Raw genomic sequence first — 23,892 nt, 5'->3', positions numbered from 1 at the left:
CAATCCCTTCATTAAAATTGGTCAGGGCCACCCCTCTTCGTCTCCACCCCCCACGCTGGGAACACTTACGCACGCACACAAGCTACCCACTAAGATGTGAAAAACATTTTCTATTCCAGTCCTAGTTGACTTTGAACTAGTGAGCAGGGAACAGTACTGAACTGGCCAAAGTGACACGGCCCTCCCCCGGTTTATTACAGCTGTCTCTCTCTCTCTCTCTCTCTCTCTCTCTCTCTCTCTCTCTCTCTCTCTCTCTCTCTCTCTCTCTCTTTCTCTCCCTCTCCCTCTCTCTCTCTATTTCTCTCTCTCTCACACCTCTCTCTCACACCTCATTTTTCTTCTACACTCTTGTCCCTTCTGTTTCTCCTTTAACTCTCCCTCCACCATCCTCGGCTTCACCTTTAGTTTTTTACCCGCTACCTTGGTTTTCCCTTGCTGGCTAATACTTGCAGTCAAGTCTCACGTCTCACTGCCCCGCCCCCCGCTTCTCCTCAACCCACGCCAAACAAACACACACGCACGTTTTCTTTTGTTCTACCTCTTCGAGTTTCCCCGACTCTATTCGCTTATCCCGTAGATTTTGCCCCCTTGAGCTGACAAAAAAAAAAAAAGAAAAAAAAGAAAAAAAAAAAAAAGACAGTCCTGTCTACCAGATGCTCTATCTGGTGTATTCGGTCATTTCTCCTGTAGTGTATCGGGGCTTTCTAATCTTACTTATCTCCCCCCACTTACCCTCCCCCAGGCCACCCCACTACCTCCTCCCCTCCACCCCCCTCACCACCCCCTTGCTACGCGCCGCCGCCTCTTTTTTTCCGTCCTCCTGTCTTCCTCGCTCTGTATTCTCTCTGCTCTGTGTGCGTAGGCGTGTGTACTTCTGTCTGGCTCTCCCTTTGCTTGTTTTATTTCCCTAGTTCTGTCAATCCCTCCTAGCTCTCTCTCCTTCTCTCTCCTCCCTCCCCTTTTTCTTTTCTCCCCCCCCCCCCCTACTTTCACTCCCCCTCTCTTCTCTGCTCTGCTCTCTCTGCTCCTCTCGGCTTAGCTCGCCTCTCTCGGCTCCTCTGTGGAGTTTTAGTTTGGTGGAATCTCTGCTGACGTCACGTCGTTCCCAATACAGAGACTGAGAAAGGGGAAGAGTAGGGGAGAGAGAGAGAGAAAGAGAGAAAGCTGGAGAGGAGCAGAAAGAAACAGCCAGCAGCTGGGAGATCTCCGGTTCCCAGAGAGAAAAGTCCCAACTCCCTCGGAACTTTGTATTCTATTTGGGATCCTTTTATTTCTCTTGGCCCCGGGTTTCTGGTGTTTACTGGGAAACCAGCACCTCGGATTGCTCAAGCAGTGCGGTGGGAGGCAAAGGACGTGGTAGGGAGCTCAACTTGGAGCCGGTAAGTGGAGGCCATCCGTCCTGCAGGGATGTGAGATAATGCGAGTCCGCGAATTTGTTCCACTCTAGAGAATCGTCTACTGTAGGTGATTTGTAGCAACTCTCTGTCTCTGTGTCTCTGTCTCTGTCTCTGTGTCTCTGTCTCTGTCTCTGTCTCTGTCTGTCTCTGTCTGTCTCTGTCTCTCTGTCTCTCTCTGTCTCTCTCTCTCTCTCTCTCTCTCTCTCTCTCTCTCTCTCTCTCTCTCTCTCTCTCTTTCTGTCTCTCTTCTCTGCAAACAGATCTTGCAAAGCCCTTTTTCTAAGCGAAGACTCACTACACTTTTCCAAGGAATTGTGGCGTACTATAGCAGTGGAGGTCATGAATGGCATTTAAACTGATGCATCTACCTAAATCTATACACTACCTCGAAGTTAACAAATCCTGCGGCAGGGGGATTAGCATTCTAGAGATAAAAGAGATAGACGGAAAGTTTCAGGGCTTTAAGCAAAAAAAAAAAAGTGACCACCTATCCCGCTGCTGCATTCTGAAAAAAACAAATTTCCTCTTAACTAGCAATTAGTGACTTAGACAGCAGGCCTAACTAACAATATTACCTGGTAGACAGGCCCTTTTGCCAGGCAGTGTATCATTACTTTGGGTTACAAATTATCTCTGTTCTACTGACCAACTCCCTCACCTTCTGTGCAAGTAAAAGTGTGCACTTCTGTAAACAAAGTTTCAAACACTGCGGTGTGTTTTTTCTCCTAAATCTCAATGAATAAAATTGTTGATTGTGCAATACGGAAAGAAATATTTCCCTGCTTCCATTCCATTTCATCGCGGTGGTTTTTTTTTAATCTTTCCAAATGATTTCAAAATCAAGCCATTGTAATATAATGTAATTTTTACATTCTCTGTTCTGTAGGTATTGTCTGATTCCCTAAACTGAAATAATAATTAAAGAGAGAAAGACAGGAGTCAAAATAAGGAAATAAAAATAGTAAAATTCAAAAATTCTGGAACATTTCTTAGTAACGCTTACCTAATTTCGAAAGATTTGCTTGTCATCAAAGGATATGTATTACTTATCAGAAATTAATGTCATCAAATAAAATATTATTTCCTAGAAGTTTCAAATAATTATAGTAAGAAGGAAATAAAGGAAGGCGGAAATGTAAGAGAGTAAAGATTTTGACCTGATTACACAACTTCCAGTATTAAAATATTTACTTTTTCAGTATGAATAAAATAACTTCATCTATTCAATGAGTATTTTTCCTTCAGGAAAATAATTTTTTAGTTGTTCGTGATTCCTTTTTCCCTTCATGTTCAGAGCCTTGGTCCTACAACATTCAGGAGAAGACGATAGGAATAGGCTTTGAAAAACCTTTTTAAGTTAAAAAAAAAGGTTAGAGTATTGTGTTAATAATCAGAGCTTCTATTAACAAAATAAATACCCATCACTAAGTAATCAGACAGGTTTCTCTCATTCATTTGATATTTGGGACTCCTAGGTTTCTAGCATTTAAATCTTTCATCGTAACCTTGCTCGTAGGGAGCACAGTTCTTAAGAAAGTAGAGCGGACATTCATTTATATTTCAATTAATATTCTACTTTCTACTGTGCTATTCTTTTGGCAATTAACAAAAATCATTTCTGTAGTTTCTTGACAGCCTATTTGTTTCTTTTGGCATGTGTATCTGTATTAGCTAATATGATCTTAAGTATGGAGAGAACAACATATTCCCAAGGACTCCTAAAATCTAAAACTGAGATAGACAAAACTAAGATTTTGCTGAACACCCGGAGTCTGAACACAAAAGAAAACAAAAGATATTGTCTTTTCTGAGACGGTGCAAATCAGGGCACGAATTTTGGAGGTGAGAACAACTTCCCTTCCAAAAAAAAAAAAAGGTTGCCCATCTCAATTTGTTAGATAATTTAGCCACCTGGGCCACCAGTTAAGTAGAGCGAGTGAATTTGTTATGCAAGACTTGCCTTGACAGGACAGGTTTCAAGTCCGGCAAAAGCAAGATCTGGGAGTACCTTTTAAAAAATATATATAGCCCCAAATTATTTAGTCACAATTCTGCTACCAGGCCCTGTTATTAAATGGGGCATAAAATGTAGATCCCAGGGCTTCGGTCTGACTTGAAAATAAATCTCCGGGCTACAAGAACACTAAGTCGTGGGCTAAGAGACATGCCTTGACCTCTTTTTCAGTCCCAGAACTGAGCCTGTTAGAGGCTGTAGGTTGGGTTGCCGCCTCTTTGTTTTGTTTTGTTTTTTGTTTGCTTGTGCTTGGTTTTGTTTTTGTTTTAAGCACCAAGGGGCTTTCGGAAAAGTATGGTTCTTTGCTGACTTCCGCTGCTCAGATTTGTTACAAGTATAGTTTTAATTTTTTAAAAGCTACAACATCTGACGACTATCTGCAGTTGTAACCCTCGGTGCTTTGGCCACCGGCTAATAATGCAGCCAGTTCAGACATTAAATAAAAAAAAAAAAAGAAAGATTACCGAAATGATGATGACATGCAAATTTCCTCTAAAATTATCATAAGTAAACATTTGAAGTCTGGACTAATAAAATCCCATCTGTGTTACTTCATATCGAGTTAGTAGAGAGCTGTGATAATGAATTTTGTAATATCTCACGAACAGACATCTCAATCAGGGACTAATCCTGTGATTTTACTCCAGAATCACTAAATCTGGAGGCGCCAAACTGCTACTCCCGGGCACCCTGGGCAAAGCAAGGGAAAACAGTTCCCTGCCTGCAAGCCTGCCTGGCTTCCCGCCTCCCTATCTAACCTTTGCCTACCGGGGGAGTAACCAACTTTCCCATTAGGCTGGTGACCTGCTTAACCCATCCCCGCCCCCAGCACACACACACACACACACACACACACACACACACACACACACACACACACACACACACACAAGCAGAGATAGAGAGAGAGCTAGGTTCCTCTGGGCAGTGAAATATTAACCACGGGACCCCATTGGTGGCCGAGTGTTAGGTTTTTGGTAAAAAGAAGACGGGAGGAATAAGAGTAACAGTAGAAAAGGAGGAGGAGAAGGTCTAGGACGTCTGTGTTAATAAACGCAGGCCTCAGTATTGTAGCTGATGAGTTGCCTTGTTTCTCGGTTCTGAGTTATGCCAGCAGGCACTAGAAGCCTCGGGTGCCACTGGCTTATCTCCCCACTGCAGAGCTGAACTGGAGAAATAAAATAAAATAAAATAGCAGATTCAGTATTCTCTCTCTCTCTCTCTCTCTCTCTCTCTCTCTCTCTCTCTCTCTCTCTCTCTCTCTCTCTCTCTCTCTCTCTCTCTCTCTCTCTCTCTCTCCCCAGACTTAGATAGACACCCAAAGAGCCCAAGAAATGTGTTGCTTTCTTCTTCTCCTCCTCTTCTTGCTTTCCATTTTTAACAAAAACCGAAAGTCTCCTCTAACCCACCAGTACCTGAGCTCGGTAGCTCGCCGCCTCTCCACTTTTCCCGTTTGGTGTGTGGCAAAAAGCCCGCCAAGGGCCGCAGTCAATTTTCTGTTGGCTCTACAGGGTGGCTGGAGATTTAGGGACGACCTGAATTTCCGGCTGGGGGTTGGGGGGGGAGCAGAAGAAAGATCTCTAACGAGGTTCTTTTCAAGTACTTCGAAAGCAATAAACACACCCAAGAAATTTACTTCTGCTCCAAACGCCGCTCTTTCACTACACTCCCATCTCGCACCGCCTTCTCCCTTCTCTAAGCTCTTAAATTATGCTATAAGGTAAATGAATGACCGGGTGAATATCTTCTGAGTAAGGCATGGCTAAATATGGAAAAGTTAATACCGATGGATTAAGAAGCCAGAGCCCACAAGTTACTTGAGCATCCAAAGCCCTTGGTGTTACTACCAGGATTCCTTTATGTGTAAGAAGAAATGCAAGGAAGGGGGGGCCGGGGGGGAGACCGTTCAAGGGGGAACTGAGAATCGATCCCCTCCATGTTTTGCATTTTTGTAAATAACTGTCTCTTTCCAGGGTAGGCTAGTCCTCAAACACGCCTTTCAGCCGCCCCCCTCGGGACTATGACTTTTGGGGGCTGTGTGATTAGCTTCTTTCTGCAAATGAATGACCATTTTTAGACGGTAGCCAGTCCTTGCAGTGACCCTGAGTTCGCAGAGCTCTCATTTTGCACGCCCGGATGGTGGGAGTCCCTATTAGGAGGGAGGCCGACTGTGCCTGCGCGGTGCTGAGTACCCAAGGAAGTTCTGGGACCTTGAACTCCAAAGAGTTTAACCCGACCCGCGAAAGCAAGAAGTCTGTTCGACGCCGGCTCTCCTGTAGTAGCTAGGCCGGTGATCTCCCTAGACAGTATCTCATTTTTGTCGGATCTGGGTCGCAGACCGCTCTGATAAGACCTTTCCTCTTATTCTTATTTTCAGGTAACGGGTGATGGAGACCAACTGCCGTAAACTTGTTTCGGCTTGTGTGCAATTAGGTAAGAAAGGGTCAGTCTATCTGAGATACGGGGAACAGTGGGGAGAGGGGTTAATTTCTAGGGAGCAGCAAAAGGCAATGAGAAACTTGGTGATCTCCACTTGCATCCTTTCGGGGTTTGTATGGGGAAGGAGGAATAGGAGGAGAAAGGTCTCGTCTCCTTTCAGAATACCATGGTCCTCGAGGTGGGGTGAATGGGCCTAGAAATGGGCATTTGAAGTCTTGGATACGGAAATACGAATTGCGCCACAATCGCTCAAGGGTCTAAGTTCTTCTCCTCACCCTGCTGAGAACTAGGTGATGGTTGTCGGCGGCTGCCTTCTCTAACTAGATCTCTGCTTTCTGTCCCTTTCTCTGTCCTCTCTACTCACTCCACCTTTTCTCTTCCTTCTCTGCTGCCCTCTCTGTCTGCATTTCCGTGCGTCCTTGTGTGTGTGCCCCCGCTTGTATGTGTGCCCCAGGCGTGCAGCCGTCAGCCGTTGAATGCCTTTTCTCCAAAGACTCAGAAATCAAAAAGGTCGAGTTCAGTGATTCCCCCGAGAGTCGGAAAGAGGTGGCAACCAGCAAGCTCTTCGCCAGGCAGCATCCCAGTGCCAACGGTAAGCCCTGGGAGCAGGCAAAGCCAGGGCTGGCCAGGCCTCCTGAGCGCCCTCCCCATCGGCCCATCCCCGGGGGCGTCCGCCTCCAAGGCCGGGAAACTAGGCGAGGATGCAGCATTGGCCCTTCGATTCCCCTGCCCCAGAACGTACCAGGGTGGGACTAGTAGCGCAGAAATGCTTCGCTTTCTTTGTTAAACTTCAGATTAACGCACATACGGTTGCATGGAAGAAAAAAAAAAAACCTTTCCCCCTAACACACTCTCTCCTTCTCTCTCTCTCTCTCTCTCTCTCTCTCTCTCTCTCTCTCTCTCTCTCTCTCTCTCTCTCTCTCTCTCTCTCTCTCTCTCTCTCTCTCTCTCTCTCTCTCCCCTCGCTCTCCCTGTCTCCCTCTCTCCCTCTCTCTCTCCACCGCCTTCCTATTTTCTGACTCTACCATGAACATCCCTACCTTTCTTGGCTACCTTAAGAGAAATGGGGTAAAAAGTGATCCAATAGCGACCTCTGCCGCTCACCAGACTTCACTACATGGGTCCATCCACAAGAGCCTGAACAGGCCGCTCTGTTAAATCCTGGAAGGCAGAGTCAGTTTTGAACTTTTGTCTAATTTTTGTTGTGGTCGAATACTGAGTCTGCATGCTTCAAATGCGTCACTTTTTTCCCCCCGGTCTTTAGAATGATGGCGATGTCGATGATGCTTGTGCTGTAGTTAGAAAGGGGCGAAATGCTGGTACCAGCATTTAGTGTGGGATCCCATACTGGGAACCAGAAATAAGCTATGCGGGTGATTTAGCCAATCCTACAAGTGGTTAGTACTTTTTTCATAGAAGCTGGGTGGAATCTCTTCCCCGCCTGTATTCTGGGGGGTCGAGGGTGTATTTCATTTGAAGAGCTGTCAGGCGTGTGTGTAAAAGAAAAAAAAACTGTCTCCACCCATCAAACAAGCATTTTCAAAATTGAAATTTGTCCTGAGGGAGGGAAAATCCTCCCTTCGATGTAAAGGTTAAAAATCTAAACCTAGTTAGTTGTGTTCTATTCTCTGGATTTTCCAGGCGCCACACTAAGCTTAAGAGGATATGAAACTGTGCTTCTTTGATAGTACGAAGAGATAGAAACCCCGTCGCTTCGTACTCCCTAATTCCCTTTTTCCGGATTAAAGTTTAAATCTATGAATATTCTGGAGGATAAGAAATAAACAGTGCAAATAAACAGTATTCTTGAAAAGAAAGCACACGTCACATTTTCCAGCGTTCCATTTAATCCATGGAAAGTTTAATTTTAAAATACTACTAATATAAGCAAGGGGACACATCATGGAATGAAGGAGAAGGAACTTTAAGCTGAGACAATGTAGCAGGTATCTCCACTCGGCCAGTTAAACACTGACTTGCAAAGTGTATAGGATTAACCCCATTGGGTTAGATAGGGGCAATGCAAAGATAACACTGAGTGATTTCTGTCATTAAGATTGTGTTAAATTCTTCTTCTGTTTGATAATCGGTCATAAAAATAAATTATTAGACCAGAGTGTGTTTGGGATATGGTTAAAAATCAAGAGCAGAAATCACTCTCCGTGAAAGTGTGTGTGTGTCTGTGTGTGAGTGTGTGTGTCTGTGTGTGTGTGTGTGTGTGTGTGTTTCTGGGGTAAACTGCCTCCGTTCCTGCCAGATGAGAAATACGTTACAGCTCCGACTGTGCTTTGAGTAGCATGTTTGTAGAGGAAAACCTCTACAAAAAAAATTAATCATAGGAATATTGGAGGGGGGGTTATTGAATTACATTTCTCTCTCTCTCTGTGTCTTTGTGATAAAAGGACAACAAACCCTCCCCTCCCTACTGCCATCACCTTCCCACTTTCTCCAAAAGGTTTCTATGAACAGGTGGTCTTCATCAGAGCCTAGAGAAAATAGGAACCCTGCTAAGAGGGACCCACTCCTCCCCAGGATAAATTTTGTGAGCACTTCCACACCTACAGTATTCTGGTAGGGATTCATAAAATTAATACCCATACATAACACCTGACATGCTGACGTTTACTTTCCTTGTAAAGAAACAAATGGGAGTGGAGTGTAGCCATTAATTAAAAGGCTAGGATATTATATGTGATTTTGTTTGGATCTCACTTTGGACAAGGGAAATTGTTAACCAAACTTATTTAGTCATTAATTAAAAAGAGGCATGTTATTGAAAGCATCTGAAAGCCTTAAATTGCTGTTGTTGTTGTTGTTGTTGTTGTTTTAATTAGTTTCTGGGAGATTATTTCCTTGTATCTTAAGCAGTTAGCACAGTGCCCAGCACATGGTAGGTGCTTAATAAATATTTATTGACTATATATGTCATGGTTTCAGCTATATGATCCCTGAAAGAATCTTTCCACAGGACTTTTATTGAGAATAAATAACTTTAGGAGTGTCTTCATGCCTTAGAACCCCTTATTTTTAAAAGAAAAGAAATAGAAATCATTAGCTCACTTTAGCTCATTTGCTAGAGCGTGTGATGAAATGAAATATACCACTTTTAACAAAGTTTACTCTTCTGTTAGGGTTTTTGGAAATTGTCCTCAGGGAACTAAACATCAAAAATTCAAAGTCGGCATACTCTCAAGTATCTTGATTATTCCACATGGAGTAATTACCTCCTCAGTAACTTGTGCTGAAGGACAGGTCAAAATTAAAAGTCTCTCTCTCTCTCTCTCTCTCTCTCTCTCTCTCTCTCTCTCTCTCTCTCTCTCTCTCTCTCTCTCTCTCTCTCTCTCTCTCTCTCTCTCTCTCTCCTACTATAATTTTCATGCTCAGTAAAATATTAAGACAATAAGTGATGAGGGTATGAATGGATCTTCGTCCCTGGTCTATGTCCATCTGCCCAAAATTTGTAGAGAAAGCATGAAGTTACATGAGTGCAGTTATAAAATCTCATAGCCTGTGATTTCCTTTTGAGAGGCTACTAAAGAAAAGGAAGCATTAGGATTCGAAAGGAGAGTTGACAAAAGTAAGTATGCAAGGTTCTGGGAAGATCATTGGAAATTTAGATCAGGAGCACTGCATTCTACGTCCTATCTCTTCCACCTGGGTGACCTTGGGCAAATCATATCACTTCTGTTTGCTCATTTTTAAAATGAGCAGGTGGACTTGATCATCTCTGACATCTCTTCCATCTTTAAGACTCTATGACTTTAAAATATTTCCAGCGCAAAATTCCAACCTTCATTCATCATCACTAGGCAAAGTACCACCAGCATGGATTTCAGTTAGAACTGAAATTTCCAGCAATCCTGAATGGCTCTGGGGACTCCTGAAGCAACCAGGGAACTGTTTAGCCATCCAGCCTTTTAAACTGCAGAGCCAATGGGCTTCTCATACCCTTGGGCCTTTATCTAGCCTAGGAGCAGTGATTTATTCAGGAAATTAGTTTGTAGACCTGATCAGCAGCAACGTCACTGCCAGAATCAGTTTTAAAACAAGCAAAAAAGTCATCTGTGCACTGGTAACCCAAAGAGTGTTATTATAACTCATTGTAGTTCATTTTGAAATACTATCTAACCAGTAATCTTGCCAATAATGTATTCTGAACTTTCAACTCAGGCATCTTTTCTCATCTCCTTTCCCTGTTGCACCTGGAGGAATCACTGAATCCATTAGCAGAGAGATCTCCTATATAGTTCCATCAATCTCTACAAACCTTAAACAGAATGTAACCTTCCACCAAGGTTTTCAAAATACATTTTTTTATGTCCTACCTTTTCAGTTTTAAGCCCAGACCCATGATCCACCAAAGTCCTTTTAATATCTCTTAGTCTCAAAATAATATGAAATTGTTTTAATCTCTAACATTGAAATTGGTAATTATTTAGCCATTCTGTGTAGTCTCAGGTTACTAACCACCAAGAAAAATTTAATGCTAAAAATGAAGTGGAAGCTGAACATATATGTGTTTCTTAACTAAGCTTGAAAAAACTGCCCTGAATCTTGCTAATGTAGGTACCTGGAAAACTGAATGGCAAGAGAGGGCCTACAGAATGGAGAGGTTTTTATCCCTACCAAGAGAAGAGAAGAAAAGACAGGAGATGAGAGTGTCTAAAAGTAAAGGGACTTAGGGAGAGAGGGAAGAAAAAGACGTGAGGGGAAATGGGTACCTGGGATGAGACCAACCATTCACGTGATTATAGAGGCAAAAGAGGTATTTTTTTTTCTTTTTCAAAAATCTTTGTTTTATTGGAATTCTGTGCAACTTAATGTTGTTGGGGGTTTTTCCTGACTGGTGTAATTGTTGGTTGTTTCTAACAATATCAAATGATTAAGAGGACCTCCATTCCCATTTTTTTCCAATAAAGAGAAAAAATGATGCAAATTAAAAGTTTCTTATTGTTGGGTTATTATTTTGTATAGCCTACCGTTAATATATGCAAGAGTTGTCAGACTGACTCCAGGGAAAACTAAATGTATAACAAAAGCTTATTCGTGAGCAGGAATATACTAATGGAGCAATCTGATGTCTTCTTAATCCTATGTAAAAAGCTTTGTCGTCTTCCTAATATTGACTGAATGGGTAATTAATGGCTCTTCATCTAGGAGAATACCCGGTAATCCAAGATAGGCAAAAGAAAACAAGCCAAAGGTAAAAGACAACAGGACTAGCTTCACATAAGCACCAATTTATCCATTTAGGAAAGTATTATGCCTGGAAACAATGATGTTATAATAGATAAAGTCAAAAGTGGCAAACTACATACCTACACTTCTACAGCAGTACTTGGCCAAACAGGTCAGCTGTAGAAGCTCTCTCTCTCTGTCTCTGTCTCTCTGTGTCTCTCTCTGTCTCTCTCTCTCTGTCTCTCTCTGTCTCTGTCTTTCTCTCTGTCTGTATGTGTGTGCGTATGTGTGTGTCTCCTCTCTGTACACTTTTCTTTTTCATTCACTTTCTCTCTTTTTTCTCTGGTAGCAGTTTGGTGACTTATCTTTACTATAGACCTTCTCTGACATCTGAATTGTGTGGTGTGGGTAACCCTGGGTTCTCAGAAGCTCTGCTAGCAAATCAAAAAGCTTTGGCAGAAGTTCTACCAAGCTAAAAGGACTTTAGGTGAAGAACAGTGTGGCCTTCTGTACATCTGTTGTTTGAGGATCAATCAGAGCTAAATTCAGAGGTTCATCAAAACCAAAACCTTGGCCACCAGGTAACGATTTTTTTTTTTTGCTCAAAGCAATTCATGAAAACTTGGAAGGGTTGCAATCTGCTTTTTGGGGAAGGAAAACCCACACCAAGGAAATTAATAATCTTTCAAGTGTGGGGATATATAACCAACATTTTTGCTATAAAGCATCAACTTGAGGTTCCTTAGCCTAAGAAAGAGGTTATCAGGGCCAACAACCTCACTAAACCAAGACTATTTCCTCATAAAACTATCTGTCAAATAACCTGGGGGGGGTGGCGTGTAATTTACAAGAAAGGTGATTTTCTTTGCCAACCTAGTACACTCATAAACACTATATTCTAAGGCCATTGTTAGAGGGAGGGTAAAACTACAGATTGTGTGTGTTCATTCTCAGGGGTGTGTGTGTGTGTGTGTGTGTGTGTGTGTGTGTGTGTGTGTGTGTGTGTGTGTGTGTGTGTGTGTTAAAGAGAGATCAGCAGTAAAGGAGTAACTTTATTGTGAAGATCTAAACCCTAGAATGCCAGAGATTCTACCAGCATGTTGTTGTTGTTGTTGTTGTTTTTTAACACATTGACATTTTAATTTAAACCTTTAGAAGTAATATATTACTTGGGTTACTACAATGAGGTTGCTTTTTTGTCAGCTGACAGCTTTTAAAATATTATTTCACTAGGGAAATAAAAGCTTCATCTCAGATTATAGGTGGGTATTTTTGGATTTATGTGATTTATGGTCACCATGACAACTAATGCTGAATGTTAGCTATCCTCATGTCTGGCATAGGGAAAGAGGGAGAAAAAGAGAAAAGGAGAGCCAACAAATGATAAGGGTAAAGAAGAGAGAAAGAGAGGTGGGGGGAGGGAGGAAAACAGACAGAGACAGAAATTTTAATCAAAGTAATGTAAATAAATATGTGTTATCTACCCATCCCTTAATGCAAACTTCTCTTTTCAAAAGACCTCTCCCTCCCTCCTTTCCTCTTCTCTCTCTCTCTCTCTCTTTCTCTCTGTCTCTGTGTGTGTGTGTGTGTGTGTGTGTGTGTGTCTCCCCTCCCTCTCTCTCTCCTCTGTCCCTTCCCTTTTCTGTCCCTCATTTGGGTGAGTTAACCCACACCTAAACAAGAAGTCTAATTTGACCTGATCCAGAGAAAATTGGTTTCTAACACATTCACTAAGTTTGTTTTTGCTCCCTCGGATTTTGCCCTTTCTTCTGCCTCCGTCTGAGATACTTTCAGTGGGGAGCAACAGGATTTTCTGAAAAATGTAGTCTCCCTAACCTGTTTTCCGAAGGGTGAAATAAAACTCTTTTGCCTCTTTCGAGAAAACGGACCTAGGCATCTAAAAGGTCCCAAAAAATTTACTTTGGAAGATACGCTGTACTACACATCTCCTGACGTTTTTCTTCTTTTCTTAAACATAGTGGGTGAGAATTGTCACACTCCTATGTTTGCAGTGTTTTAGGAGAGAAAGACCCCCATGTACACGTACTTATTGCTCGGCCTTTACTGTTCATGTAGGAGAGATGTCACTTCAGTGAGTCTCTAGAGGCTAGGCTGAGTGTGATCACAATAATATTTCCTTCTTCAGGACTCGATACTTTCCCCTCTGCTCTGAGACCTTGTTCGCACCCTGGCAAAGAGGTGAAGTTTCCAAAACTTAGGCAGAGAGACAGCGAACAAGCACTAAGTATGACCTCTTGGTGCTTTACACGATCTTGACATTCCCTTTGGGTCACATGGCTCTGGGGTCCAAAATCCAGAAATTCTCAACGTCCGAAATATAAATCTGTATTCTTCCTAGAGAGCTGTGACATTTCCTCTTCAAGACTCAGGCCTGCGGTTTTCAAGCCTTGCAAGCTCTCAGGGAAGGGGCCCCCAGGCTGAACAGTTGAGTATCTTCATCTAGAGTGAGGACCACTCTTCGTTCCCCTAGCCCTTTGAGTTTGTCGACCCCATTCCCTATTCCCCATAGGGTTCAGACAACTCCATGAAGTCTGGAATTTGGGAGAGCAAAGCCCATCTCTAGGCAACTTGTAATAGTTGCCTATCTGAGCTCATCACTCGGAGCACAGGGGGAAGGGTAAGAGCAACAAATACTAACCAGTAAGAAATTAAATAAGACTTGAGGACGAAGCATCGTTAGTTAAATACAAGTTCCAAACATGTCTGACATGAGTACTTCTCTAGCAGTATTTCTTTGGAAGAATTAAGAGAAACCCAATGGAGACGACTTTCTAATGTCCCTAGGACTTGAATTCTTATGTTTGCTTTCTCTTTCAATTCCCACCACCACCACCATCCCGTCCCCGGTGATCAAGGCTAGCAACTCGCTGCCTCCTCACTACGTCAGATACTGATTTTTCCCTATTGCAAATTTCTGTGTTAGAGGCAGGAGATCAAAATAATTTGTGCAACCCGACAAATAAGCATCCAATCTAAAGTCTTATTAGACCTAAACTCCCCCAATCCCAACCCCCAATACACATACACACACACACACACACACACACACACACACACACACACACACACACACACGCTCAAGCACACTTCTGTTTCTAGGCTCTTCCTTCATTTTAAATTTGAGGACCCAGAAATCGTCACAGATGGCAGTTGGAAATTAATAACTTCTTCCCCTTCCTCCACCTCAGCTTATTTTTTTTTAATGAGGAAAGCTTTTTATCTCCAGCCCCGATATGCTTTCCTAAGTCTCTTCCTCCAAGTGGAAATTCAGTAGCCACTTCTGCGCTGTTGAACCCTTTAGTAATGTTCAGTAAGGTGGAAAAAACGTGCCGAACCCGAAAGAGAGAATGGAAGCCTAGATAACGTAAAAGAAATGTAATGCAAAGAAAGTACGTATCTAGTCTCAGTTATCTGGATAATTCAGGAAATTGCCTTTTAATCCGTAGCCTCCTGATAATTTGGACCTATTTCCTTTTTTGTTTCTGCATGTATAGAACAACTTAAAAGCTTTCTATTTTTTTAGGTAGTAGAGAAACAGGCAAACTCGATTTCCCTTTCCCCTACTTTTAATCAAAGCGCAAACTTCTTGAGGGCAGGTATTGTTTCCGGTTTTTGTTTTTGTATCTCCCGTCTAGCACTACTCCCAGCATAAACTATGAGATTAATAAATATTTGTTATTTAGCCCTCAATTGAATTGAATCGTTTTAAATGAATTGACTTTGTCCATAATAAACTAAAACGTTCGCGCCTTCCCATTTTTTCCCTCCTACCTTCCTTCTGCCTGAGAAGACTATATAGAATCACTGTAGAATGTTGGAGCGGAAAGAATAACTAGCGATCTGCTCTAGCCCAATACAGACATTTTAAAAATGAAGAAACTAATCATATTTCGCCTCTATTTGTCTTGATGAAAAAGCTATTGCCCATTTAGACCTACTGCGGATAGGTAAACCAATTCTCTGCTTTACTTTAATGGGGCTTGAGGTTGAGGGCTGCTCTGTGACCTAAAGGAAACCGTTAAGGGTCTTAACTTTCCAACCTAATTCATTTTTTTTTCTAATGGCTCCTCTTCCTCCTTACCCTCAACCAAAGCAAACTTGACAGCACTGGGGTTTCAGTCTTGAAGTAGAAGGAAAAGAGGCAACTGGGGCGGTATTTTTTTCATCCCTTGATGGAGTCCATTCCTTAAAGAGAGCTTTGGGGGAAGTGAGGTTTGGTGGGACCGCAGCTATGCAGAGGTTTAAAGAGACGGGAATATGATTAGTAAATACATTGTGCAGAATGGAGCTGGATTCATATTGACTTAGTTATAGGTCATCGGCTGGCGGTGCAATGGGAGGAAATATTTACTTTACACATATACTCTATGTTCTTGGGGGAATTAGAGGAAATTCAATAAGAAAACGTCCAGAATCATTTAAAACCCTTATTTAAAAGACTTAAGCAAATTAGAGTCTTATCAGATTAAAAACCACTACAAATGTAAGAGCATTGTCTTCATGGAAACATGTGGGGTCTGAGAAGGAGATTCTTTGCCAAATCTGAGGGATAAAACACGTCATTTAAGTACCAGATAATGAGGAGAATGTAAATTAATTTAACCTTCTTTACCAACAGGCTGCCGATGTAATATGTATAATTTAGTGATAAGAATGCAAGATAAAATATAGAGGCCTTTATGAGCATCAGCTAATGAGGACCTATCTTAAGAAAGAGAATAGGGGATCCTATCAGGTGTGTGCTGTGAGGAGGGGATGGGGTATGGGCGGTGGAAAAGGAGACAACTAAAACGAGAAAATATACTTTAGCTTATGATGTGTCTAGTATAAAGAAAGCCCCTGGAGTAGCTAAATTCTCGTAAAAGTTTGAATATAATTGTGGGGAAAGAAAGACAAACATTCATTTGCTTTTCTAGACTAATTCCTCCAGGGTTGTTTAAAAGTGTGGGGGGAGGTGGGGAGAGCTGTAGAAAGAGCTTGTTTTCGGCAGTACAAAGGAAAGACACGTAGGTTTCAAATATATTTGCATTCTGATAGTTCTGCCCTTTTCCAAACTGAAACAAGTTTCTAAATCATGTGAACAAGGCCAAAGAGGTAGAATTTCTGAAGATACCCAGTATTGATGCTGCAAATCATTGACAGTAACGTCAAACAAATACACACTCGGTGACGATAACACTAACTCCACAATAAAACAATCACAAGTGCAGAAACCCAAGGAGAGATTAGTTTGCGATCTCCGTGTGACCTATGAAAGGACAAAAGTTGTTTTCTGTTTTATTCTTTTTTCTAACCAATTACTTGGATTCCCTTTAGGAAAAACATATGTGTGTGTGTGTGTGTGTGTGTGTGTGTGTGTATACATATATGGGATAGATAATTGACGGAGCAGTAGCGCTGTGAATGTTCTGCGTCTCAAAAGGTTGTGTTTTCTCTTGGCTTTATAAATCTGTAAGGTTTTACATTACCTAGCTCAGATCTCAATCCAAACTTTCTACCTTCGTGATACCCCTTACCCCCTGGATTTTTGAGCTTATAGATCGCAGTTCACCGGATTAAAAAGAGAGAGAGAAATAGGGGGAAATATAACCAGAAAATATAATCAAGAGATTTTTTTTAATTGACATTGAAATAAGAAATTTGGAAGCGTTTTTTAATTGTAGAACATTCATTAAAGCATATCTTATATGTAATTAGCCCAACTTTGTTGATTCTTTGGGCTTTGTGGGCTTGAAGCTGATTGATAATAAAGTAAACAAGCGAGTCAGATTTAAAGCAGGGTTTCAGTGAGGACAAGCTTAATACAGCGTACAAGGAATTTAAAAGATCTAGGATATGTGTCTTAATCAATGTTAAGTAGCAAGGATAAGCCTTCAGTCATTTGGCAAGCGCTAGTTTGGACTTTCTATGCCATTGTAAGATTTGCTGAGAGTGGGGGGGGTCGTCTAAAGAGAACACAGTGATCTGATGGCTTATTTTATGAAAAAATCTAGTATGAATAGTAATTCTTCATTTCTATTCAATATAATTGTCGTTTGTGTGACAGTGGCTTCATTTGCTTCTAGTTATCAGTAGTCTTCTTGGGGGTTGTCTTCCTTGAAATTAAAGTAAAGCATATGAAGATTAGGATAGTATTTGCCTGACAGACAGAAGTTTGGAATAGGAAATTTTGAGATGGGGGGGTGATTTATTTTTTTTTCCTGGTGGGAAGCAAACGAAGCACCGTTTAATGCAGCCAATGATTTTGGAGAGGCACAGAAAAGGAAGATGAAATGTACTGAGCCTATCTCCTGTGTTCTTTGGCCTTTCCTCTCCTCGCTCCCTCTGCCTTCTGAGGTTCTCATATGCCCTCCCTTCCTATAATGAAAATCTCCTGACGTTGGGATAGAGCAAGACAGAGACTTTTTCTCGGGACAGGGTCCCTAACAGACCTGATATGAAAAGTGAATTATTTAGCCCAGCCCGACTCCCCTGATAGGTGCCGGTCTAGATAGTCTCCCTTCCTCAACTCGCAAGCCTCCTGATTGGTGGGCAGCGACGTCATTCCTGCCGTGAGAGGAGGTTCCAGGGGAGGGGGAGGAGGTGGAGAAGGGCTGAGGAGGGAAGGGGCAGAATGACGTTTGTGCCCAAGGAAGACCGCCTCTGGTTTTAAGATGTTAGGCCAACAGGGAAGGGGCTGAGCCGCTGCTCGGGTCCGCTGCTTGCTTGGGTGCTGTGAGCGAATCTGGGTGTGAGGCAGGGCTAGAGGAAGGGGGTCGTATGGGCTTGTGCGCGTGTAAGTGCGCTTGTCTGTGACTGTCCGTGAGTGTGTGTGTGTGTGTGTGAGTGAGTGTGCGTGCGCGCGCGCGCGTTTTTGGGGGAGGACTCTCGCCGCCGCTGCTGCTGCCGCCGCCTCTTTGGATATGATTTCATCTACCTGTCCCTGTCACTCTTGACACTTCTCTGTCAGTGCTGCTTGCAAAGAGGGAGGGCAGAAGTCGTGCTTTTTCGGGTGATTATTGTTAGGCTTACTCATCGCAGGGCTCCTTTTCTCCCCCTACTCTTTCTTCCTTTTGGGTGCTGTCTCCAGAAGGATCCTGCCAAGCTGTGCTCTCCTCCCCACCCCACCACCACTCCCACGCCCCTAAAACCCCATGCCTCTCTTTTCTCTGGGACTGGGACTCCTTCTGGGTCCGGCAGGGTTCTCCCACTGAGATATCCAGAAGAACTCTCTCTGTAGACAGGGTAACTGACGAGTGGTTTCTTGGACCCGGCTGTTGCCACTGCCTCTGCTGTTTGTGTTTCCGAGCGCTTGGCAGGCAGCGGCGGCAGCAGCGGTGGCCCGGGACGGCGAGCCTGGAGTGCACCTCGGAGCTAGCGCCTGCGGTCACTGGACTTAGGGGGTGGGGGGTGGGGGGCGTAAGGGCGCTTTCCGAAGACTTGCAGCAAGACGCTTGGCGTTGCGCTTCCTTTGGTCAATGAACTGCATGAAAACCCCGTTCCACTTGGAGCATCGAGCCGCAGGGACTAAGCTGTCTTCCTCCTTCTCCTCTTCCTCCTCTTCCTCCTTCTGTCACCATCACCAACCACCACTGGCCATGGCTTCGGTTCTGGCTCCAGGGCAGCCACGCTCGCTGGACTCCAAGCACCGGCTGGAGGTGCACACCATCTCAGACACTTCCAGTCCCGAGGCCGCAGGTAAGGGAACGGGACAACCCTGCCTCTGCCCAGCTCCCCCACGGCCCAGTCCTACGTCGCCCCCTATAGCTTCCAGAGAAGTCTATCTGCCTTGCATCTGGACCCCTGATCGGGGCCTCCAGCAGCTAGTCCCAGGGACTCCTCCCAACCAGCCCCGGGACGCTTCCCTACCTGCCCCGGCCCTGTTCACTCACTACCTCCTCCTCCTTTCTTCCCCTGGATAGAACTGGCTGGTTGGCCTGAGGAAGTAACTCTGTGGTCCTAAGCCTACTTTAGAGAGCCTATTAATTGCTACCCGCCAGTTCCCTAAACCCTTGTTTCCCTTTCTGAATCTTGGGGTGCAAAATCCCACCTTGCAGTTTAGCAAAGGGCGGTGACATTGCGTGCCCTGGGCTTCCTGTGTGTCCCCTTCTTCCGACTTCAGCCCTCCAGGAGCTGGAGGGGCTGTGGGTAGGAAAGCAGCAGGCAGTTCCTGACCTCTCCTCGAAACTCCTTAGGAAGATGACAGGATTAGCTCTAGGGCCAGGGAACTTCAGTGCAAGCGAGGGCCCAGATTTGTTCAGCCCTCCGTACCTATGTGAAACGTGTCGAAACCCGTTTTTTTTTCATCCGGGGGTCTGAACGACCAGTGTTTGTCTCGAGGCGTGTATGTGTGTGACTTTGGTGTGTAAACAGATAAATATGCAGGCACGTGCTCTAAAAAATGAACTAAGACAAACATGTAAATAGCGCGCCTTACGAGGGGGGAGGGGAAGGAAAGAAACACACACTCCCGCGTGCACACACGTAACACACAGGGAGAAGCTACAGTCATCTTCAGAGAACAGCCTCCCAGAAGAAACAGCCCAGCTCCTTCATCCAGGGCAGCTTCCATAGAAGCGAAATTTCTCGGTTGGGGATTTTTGTTGTTATTTTAGATAGGTAAGGGTGACAATGACGGGCTTCCCTTCTACTTTGTCTTTCCAGAAAAAGATAAAAGCCAGCAGAGCAAGAATGAGGACGCCGGGGCTGAGGACCCATCCAAGAAGAAGCGGCAGCGGAGGCAGCGTACTCACTTCACCAGCCAACAGCTGCAGGAGCTGGAGGCCACCTTCCAGAGGAACCGCTACCCGGACATGTCCACCCGAGAAGAGATCGCCGTGTGGACCAACCTCACGGAAGCCAGAGTGCGGGTAGGCAAGACCATTAGTCTAAGAGGGACTAGGGGTAGGAGTGGAGAGAAAGGGGATGGGGCTTGCATCGGTCTAGGAGATGCAATAGTAAAAAAGGACATAGACTGAAACTCGGGAAACTTTGGTGCCTGGCCTCTTTGCCTTTAGCTTCAGCAGAAGGGCAGCCTGCCATGCGTGTATGAGTGTGTGCAACACACGAAGCTAGACCCCTTCCCCTGCTCTATGGGAGGGCTGCGCCCTCATTTCTCTTTTCCGCGTTGCATTGTGTTTCTCTGACGTGAAACGAAATGCTAACGCTAATAAAAACACTAAAACCAGGGAAAGAGTTCAGAACAGGCTCCAACCTGCGCTGGCTTTAACTAGAAAAAGCTGTAAAATACACATTCGCTGCCGCCCTATCCTGTATTATTTATTCTCTCTCTCTCTCTCTCTCTCTCTCTCTCTCTCTCTCTCTCTCTCTCTCTCTCTCTCTCTCTCTCTCTCTCTCTCTCTCTCTCTTTCTCCTGTCTTGCTCAATTTTTCTCTCTCCCTCTAGACCACTTGCCCTTTTTTCTTTCCTCGGGTCTCCTCTTACTTGAGTTTTTTTTAACAGCCGCTCAAGCCTCTCGATTTCTACTCCCTGTATTTTGTGATTTCTGCTAACAAAATCTTAATACACAATTAGTATCCTGCTCGTTCTCTCTCCTTTTTTAAGAGTAAAAGAAGAAACGTCCTGCCAATTTTTTAGACTTTGATTTATTTAATTTTCCGTAAATAGGAGGCGCCTTTTGGAGTATGGTCCTAAAACCCTCCCAAAATGACAATTAATAGAAATTATAGGACTTACCTTAAATGTGTAGCAGGACCAGCCTTTTAAGGACCTTAAAAGACTGAATTAAAACACACATTTCCCATCCGAAAAATTCATTTTTAAACTGATCAGCCAAAAAAAAGTGTCCAAAATAAATATTAAAACACTGACATGGATATACCAAGAGATGAAGAATTTTAAATATATATATATATAATATAGGCTCCGGGAAAATGAAGAAAAAAATGAACCATTAGCTATTAATACAAATTGAACTATTAATAGTTATACAAAAAGGGGTGTGAGAGGGGATGACCCAACAACTCCAGAAACCCCAGCTGGGAAATAAGCCTCTATCTCTCTGCATGTGTTCTTGCTTAAATATGCATGTATGTGTGTTTCTCGGTAAAATAACCTGGATGAGGTTGAAAACGGTTTTAGTTTAACTGTGCGGAGCCGAGAACTTTAGTTAATACTCCATTGTTTTCGAGGAAGGTCAGTCTTTCATTAGCCTGCGTTTGCAAAGGGCCAACTGCCTAGCACGTACTTCTGCCTGGGCAAAGTTTAGGCCGCCTGGAGTGGGAAAGACTAATTCGGCATTGGGGTTTCGGTGAAATTCTAAAAACGTTTTATCTTTTGTTTTCTCTATCCCTACCTCGGCTTTCTTCGGGTATGAGCACACACTCGTGCCCGCATTAGACTAGAGTCCCTGGCTGTCTTCTGCAACGCCCTCTGCAAATACTTCCGTGCTTCCCCAGGCCAGCTTTTTGCTGAGCCGAGAGGGAGCAGAAAGCTTTTTTATTGCAGTTGGGAGCAAAGAGGAAAGGGAATGAAAAGAAAACCGAGGATGCTAGAAAGAAAAAGAGGATTAAGTGGCTAGTCCAGTGGAGATCTGTAATGTAAAACATCACTGCAGTCAGGAATGAGTTCCCAGGCACTAGGCCTCCCTGCAATCCACAAAACTGGCTGGCGGGTGGCTGGTGGACTGGCTAGCCAGATGTGGATTGGGAGCGGGGTTGTGCCGGGGCCATGGGTGGGGGCCGCCGTCTGCGAGGGCCCCTTGTCTGCTGGAGTGCCAATGCGGCTAGGCTGCGGAGGGTCCGGAGTTTGAATCCCAGAGTTAGAATAGAGTCTATTGTGCGAAGGGGGGAGGGGTGGAGAAAGAGCTGAAAAGAGGGAAAGGGCGGAGGGCGGGGGTGGGGGAGTGTGTTGAGGAGCTACCCGCTCTGGGTTACGGAAGATCTATGTTCAAAGATCTTGGAATTTAACGAGCTGTCGTCGCAGCGGGCCTTGGCCTTTTATATGCTTGTTTTGTGGGTCTGCTTAAGGGGACCTGTATTGCTTAAGCAGCTACTGAACCAGGTTGCCCTCCTGCCTCCGGGTTAGGGAGTACTCGAAAAGTGAGTGGAGAGTTAGGGTGAGGAGAAAGAGAAGCACTGCTTGAGCTTTGTACCCCTCCCCTTTTTTCATGGCTTTTGAATGGGAAAGGGAGAGGAAGAGGGAACCAGGAGAGGAAAAGAAAAGAAGAAAGGGGAGGGAGGGGGGGAGAGAGAGAGAGAGAGAGAGAGAGAGAGAGAGAGAGAGAGAGAGAGAGAGAGAGAGAGACTGAGAGAAGGAAGTTCTTAGTAACTAAAGAAGATTGAGTTTTCAAAGGACGGGGGGCGGGAGGGGGCGCTAGAAAGACAGCTGCCCATGCATTTATTTAGTCAGTGTTTCTACAGCCAGAAGAAGGACTGAACTAGTGCCCTGGACCGCAGGAAATTCAGTCTGAGAATTGTCTCTAGCCTGGGCGACCTCCCGGCAAGGATTTGTGGTCCTCCAGTGCACCCTCCAACCCTGGGGTGGTGATGGGGTGGGGAGAGTGTGTATGTATTGTATTGTGTTGTGTTGTGTTGTTTTGTGTGTGTGAGTGCGTGTGTGTGTGTGTGTGTGTGTGTGTGTGTGAGAGAGAGAGAGAGAGAGAGAGAGAGAGAGAGAAAGAGAGAGAGCGCTTTGCAGAGGCGGGTGAGGCGGCCTACGCGTAGGGAGGTAGCTGGTAAGTAAAGACAGCCAGGGGCTAGTGGCAGTTCTGGGAGGAGAGACAGCAACCGACCTGCTTTCGGTCTGCTGTGCTTTCAAGGAGCTTCACTAATCTGCGCTCTTGTCTCCTTCCTCTCTCCCGCCTGCTTCCCACCCCATTCCCTTTCAGGTTTGGTTCAAGAATCGCCGGGCCAAGTGGAGAAAGCGGGAGCGAAACCAGCAGGCCGAGCTGTGCAAGAACGGCTTCGGGCCCCAGTTCAACGGCCTCATGCAACCCTACGACGACATGTACCCGGGCTACTCCTATAACAACTGGGCTGCCAAGGGCCTCACTTCGGCCTCCCTCTCTACTAAGAGCTTCCCCTTCTTCAACTCGATGAACGTCAACCCCCTGTCTTCGCAGAGCATGTTCTCCCCACCCAACTCCATCTCGTCCATGAGCATGTCGTCCAGCATGGTGCCCTCGGCGGTGACTGGCGTCCCGGGATCCAGCCTCAACAGCCTGAATAACTTGAACAACCTGAGCAGCCCCTCGCTGAACTCGGCGGTGCCGACGCCCGCCTGCCCTTATGCGCCGCCGACCCCTCCGTACGTTTACAGAGACACGTGTAACTCTAGCCTGGCCAGCCTGAGACTGAAAGCGAAGCAACACTCCAGCTTCGGGTACGCCAGCGTGCAGAACCCGGCGTCCAATCTGAGCGCCTGCCAGTACGCGGTAGACAGACCAGTGTGAACCCCGGGGCCACTAAAGCGCCGATCCAGAAAGCGGGCGGGCGGGCGGGGGGGTACCGATTTTTAAATACCGAATGAGAAAATCCCTTCCTGGAAAGACTGAGAATTCTACTAGAAAGTAATGGGCACGGAAGAGAGAGGGAGCGAAAGAGTGAGAGAAGGAAACCACTGAAATAGAGAACGCTCTTTTGTTTTCAAACGAATTTCCTCAGTTTCTGACATCTTTCACTAAAAGTATTTCCAACAGTAACAAGGACATATATATATAAATATATATGGACAAATGTTGACTGGATATGACATTTTAATGTTACCATAAGCTTGTTATTTTTTAAGTTTAGCATTGTTAACATTAAAAATGACTGAAAGGATGTATATATATGGAAATGTCAAATTAATTTTATAAAAGCAGTTGTTAGTAATATCAAAACAGTGTTTTTAAAGGTTAGGCTT

The 23,892-nt window shown here is 44.5% G+C and overlaps 1 protein-coding gene across 2 annotated transcripts; it reads left to right on the top strand.

The window, feature by feature from the left end:
- The first annotated feature begins 1,023 nt into the window (after positions 1-1,023).
- Positions 1,024-23,471, top strand: PITX2 (paired like homeodomain 2). Of its 2 annotated transcripts, XM_021001338.2 has the most exons (4): positions 1,024-1,379; positions 5,789-5,844; positions 19,693-19,898; positions 22,877-23,471. In XM_021001338.2, exons 2-4 carry the CDS (start codon positions 5,799-5,801, stop codon positions 23,438-23,440), a joined length of 816 nt encoding a protein of 271 aa, XP_020856997.1. In that variant the 5' UTR covers positions 1,024-1,379; positions 5,789-5,798; the 3' UTR covers positions 23,441-23,471. The 2 variants fall into 2 exon arrangements, with proteins under 2 accessions (XP_020856997.1, XP_020856995.1); XM_021001336.2 differs by lacking the exons at positions 1,024-1,379; positions 5,789-5,844 and adding an exon at positions 17,986-18,726.
- The last annotated feature ends 421 nt before the right edge of the window (positions 23,472-23,892 follow it).

This window comes from Phascolarctos cinereus, unplaced genomic scaffold, assembly GCF_003287225.1.
Source record: "Phascolarctos cinereus isolate Bilbo 61053 unplaced genomic scaffold, phaCin_HiC Scaffold_9;HRSCAF=440, whole genome shotgun sequence".
Classification (NCBI taxonomy): Eukaryota; Metazoa; Chordata; class Mammalia; order Diprotodontia; family Phascolarctidae; genus Phascolarctos; species Phascolarctos cinereus.
The sequence above is the reverse complement of the archived record's forward strand: the minus strand, read 5'-3'. Positions and strand labels throughout refer to the sequence as shown.

Excerpts from the sequence above, each read along its gene's own strand:
- PITX2 (XM_021001336.2), top strand. The coding sequence starts at position 18,507 with ATGAACTGCATGAAAACCCCGTTCCACTTGGAGCATCGAGCCGCAGGG. Across the intron at positions 18,727-19,692 it reads TTCCAGTCCCGAGGCCGCAG|AAAAAGATAAAAGCCAGCAG; the intron begins GTAAGGGAACGG and ends TTGTCTTTCCAG. Across the intron at positions 19,899-22,876 it reads TCACGGAAGCCAGAGTGCGG|GTTTGGTTCAAGAATCGCCG; the intron begins GTAGGCAAGACC and ends ATTCCCTTTCAG.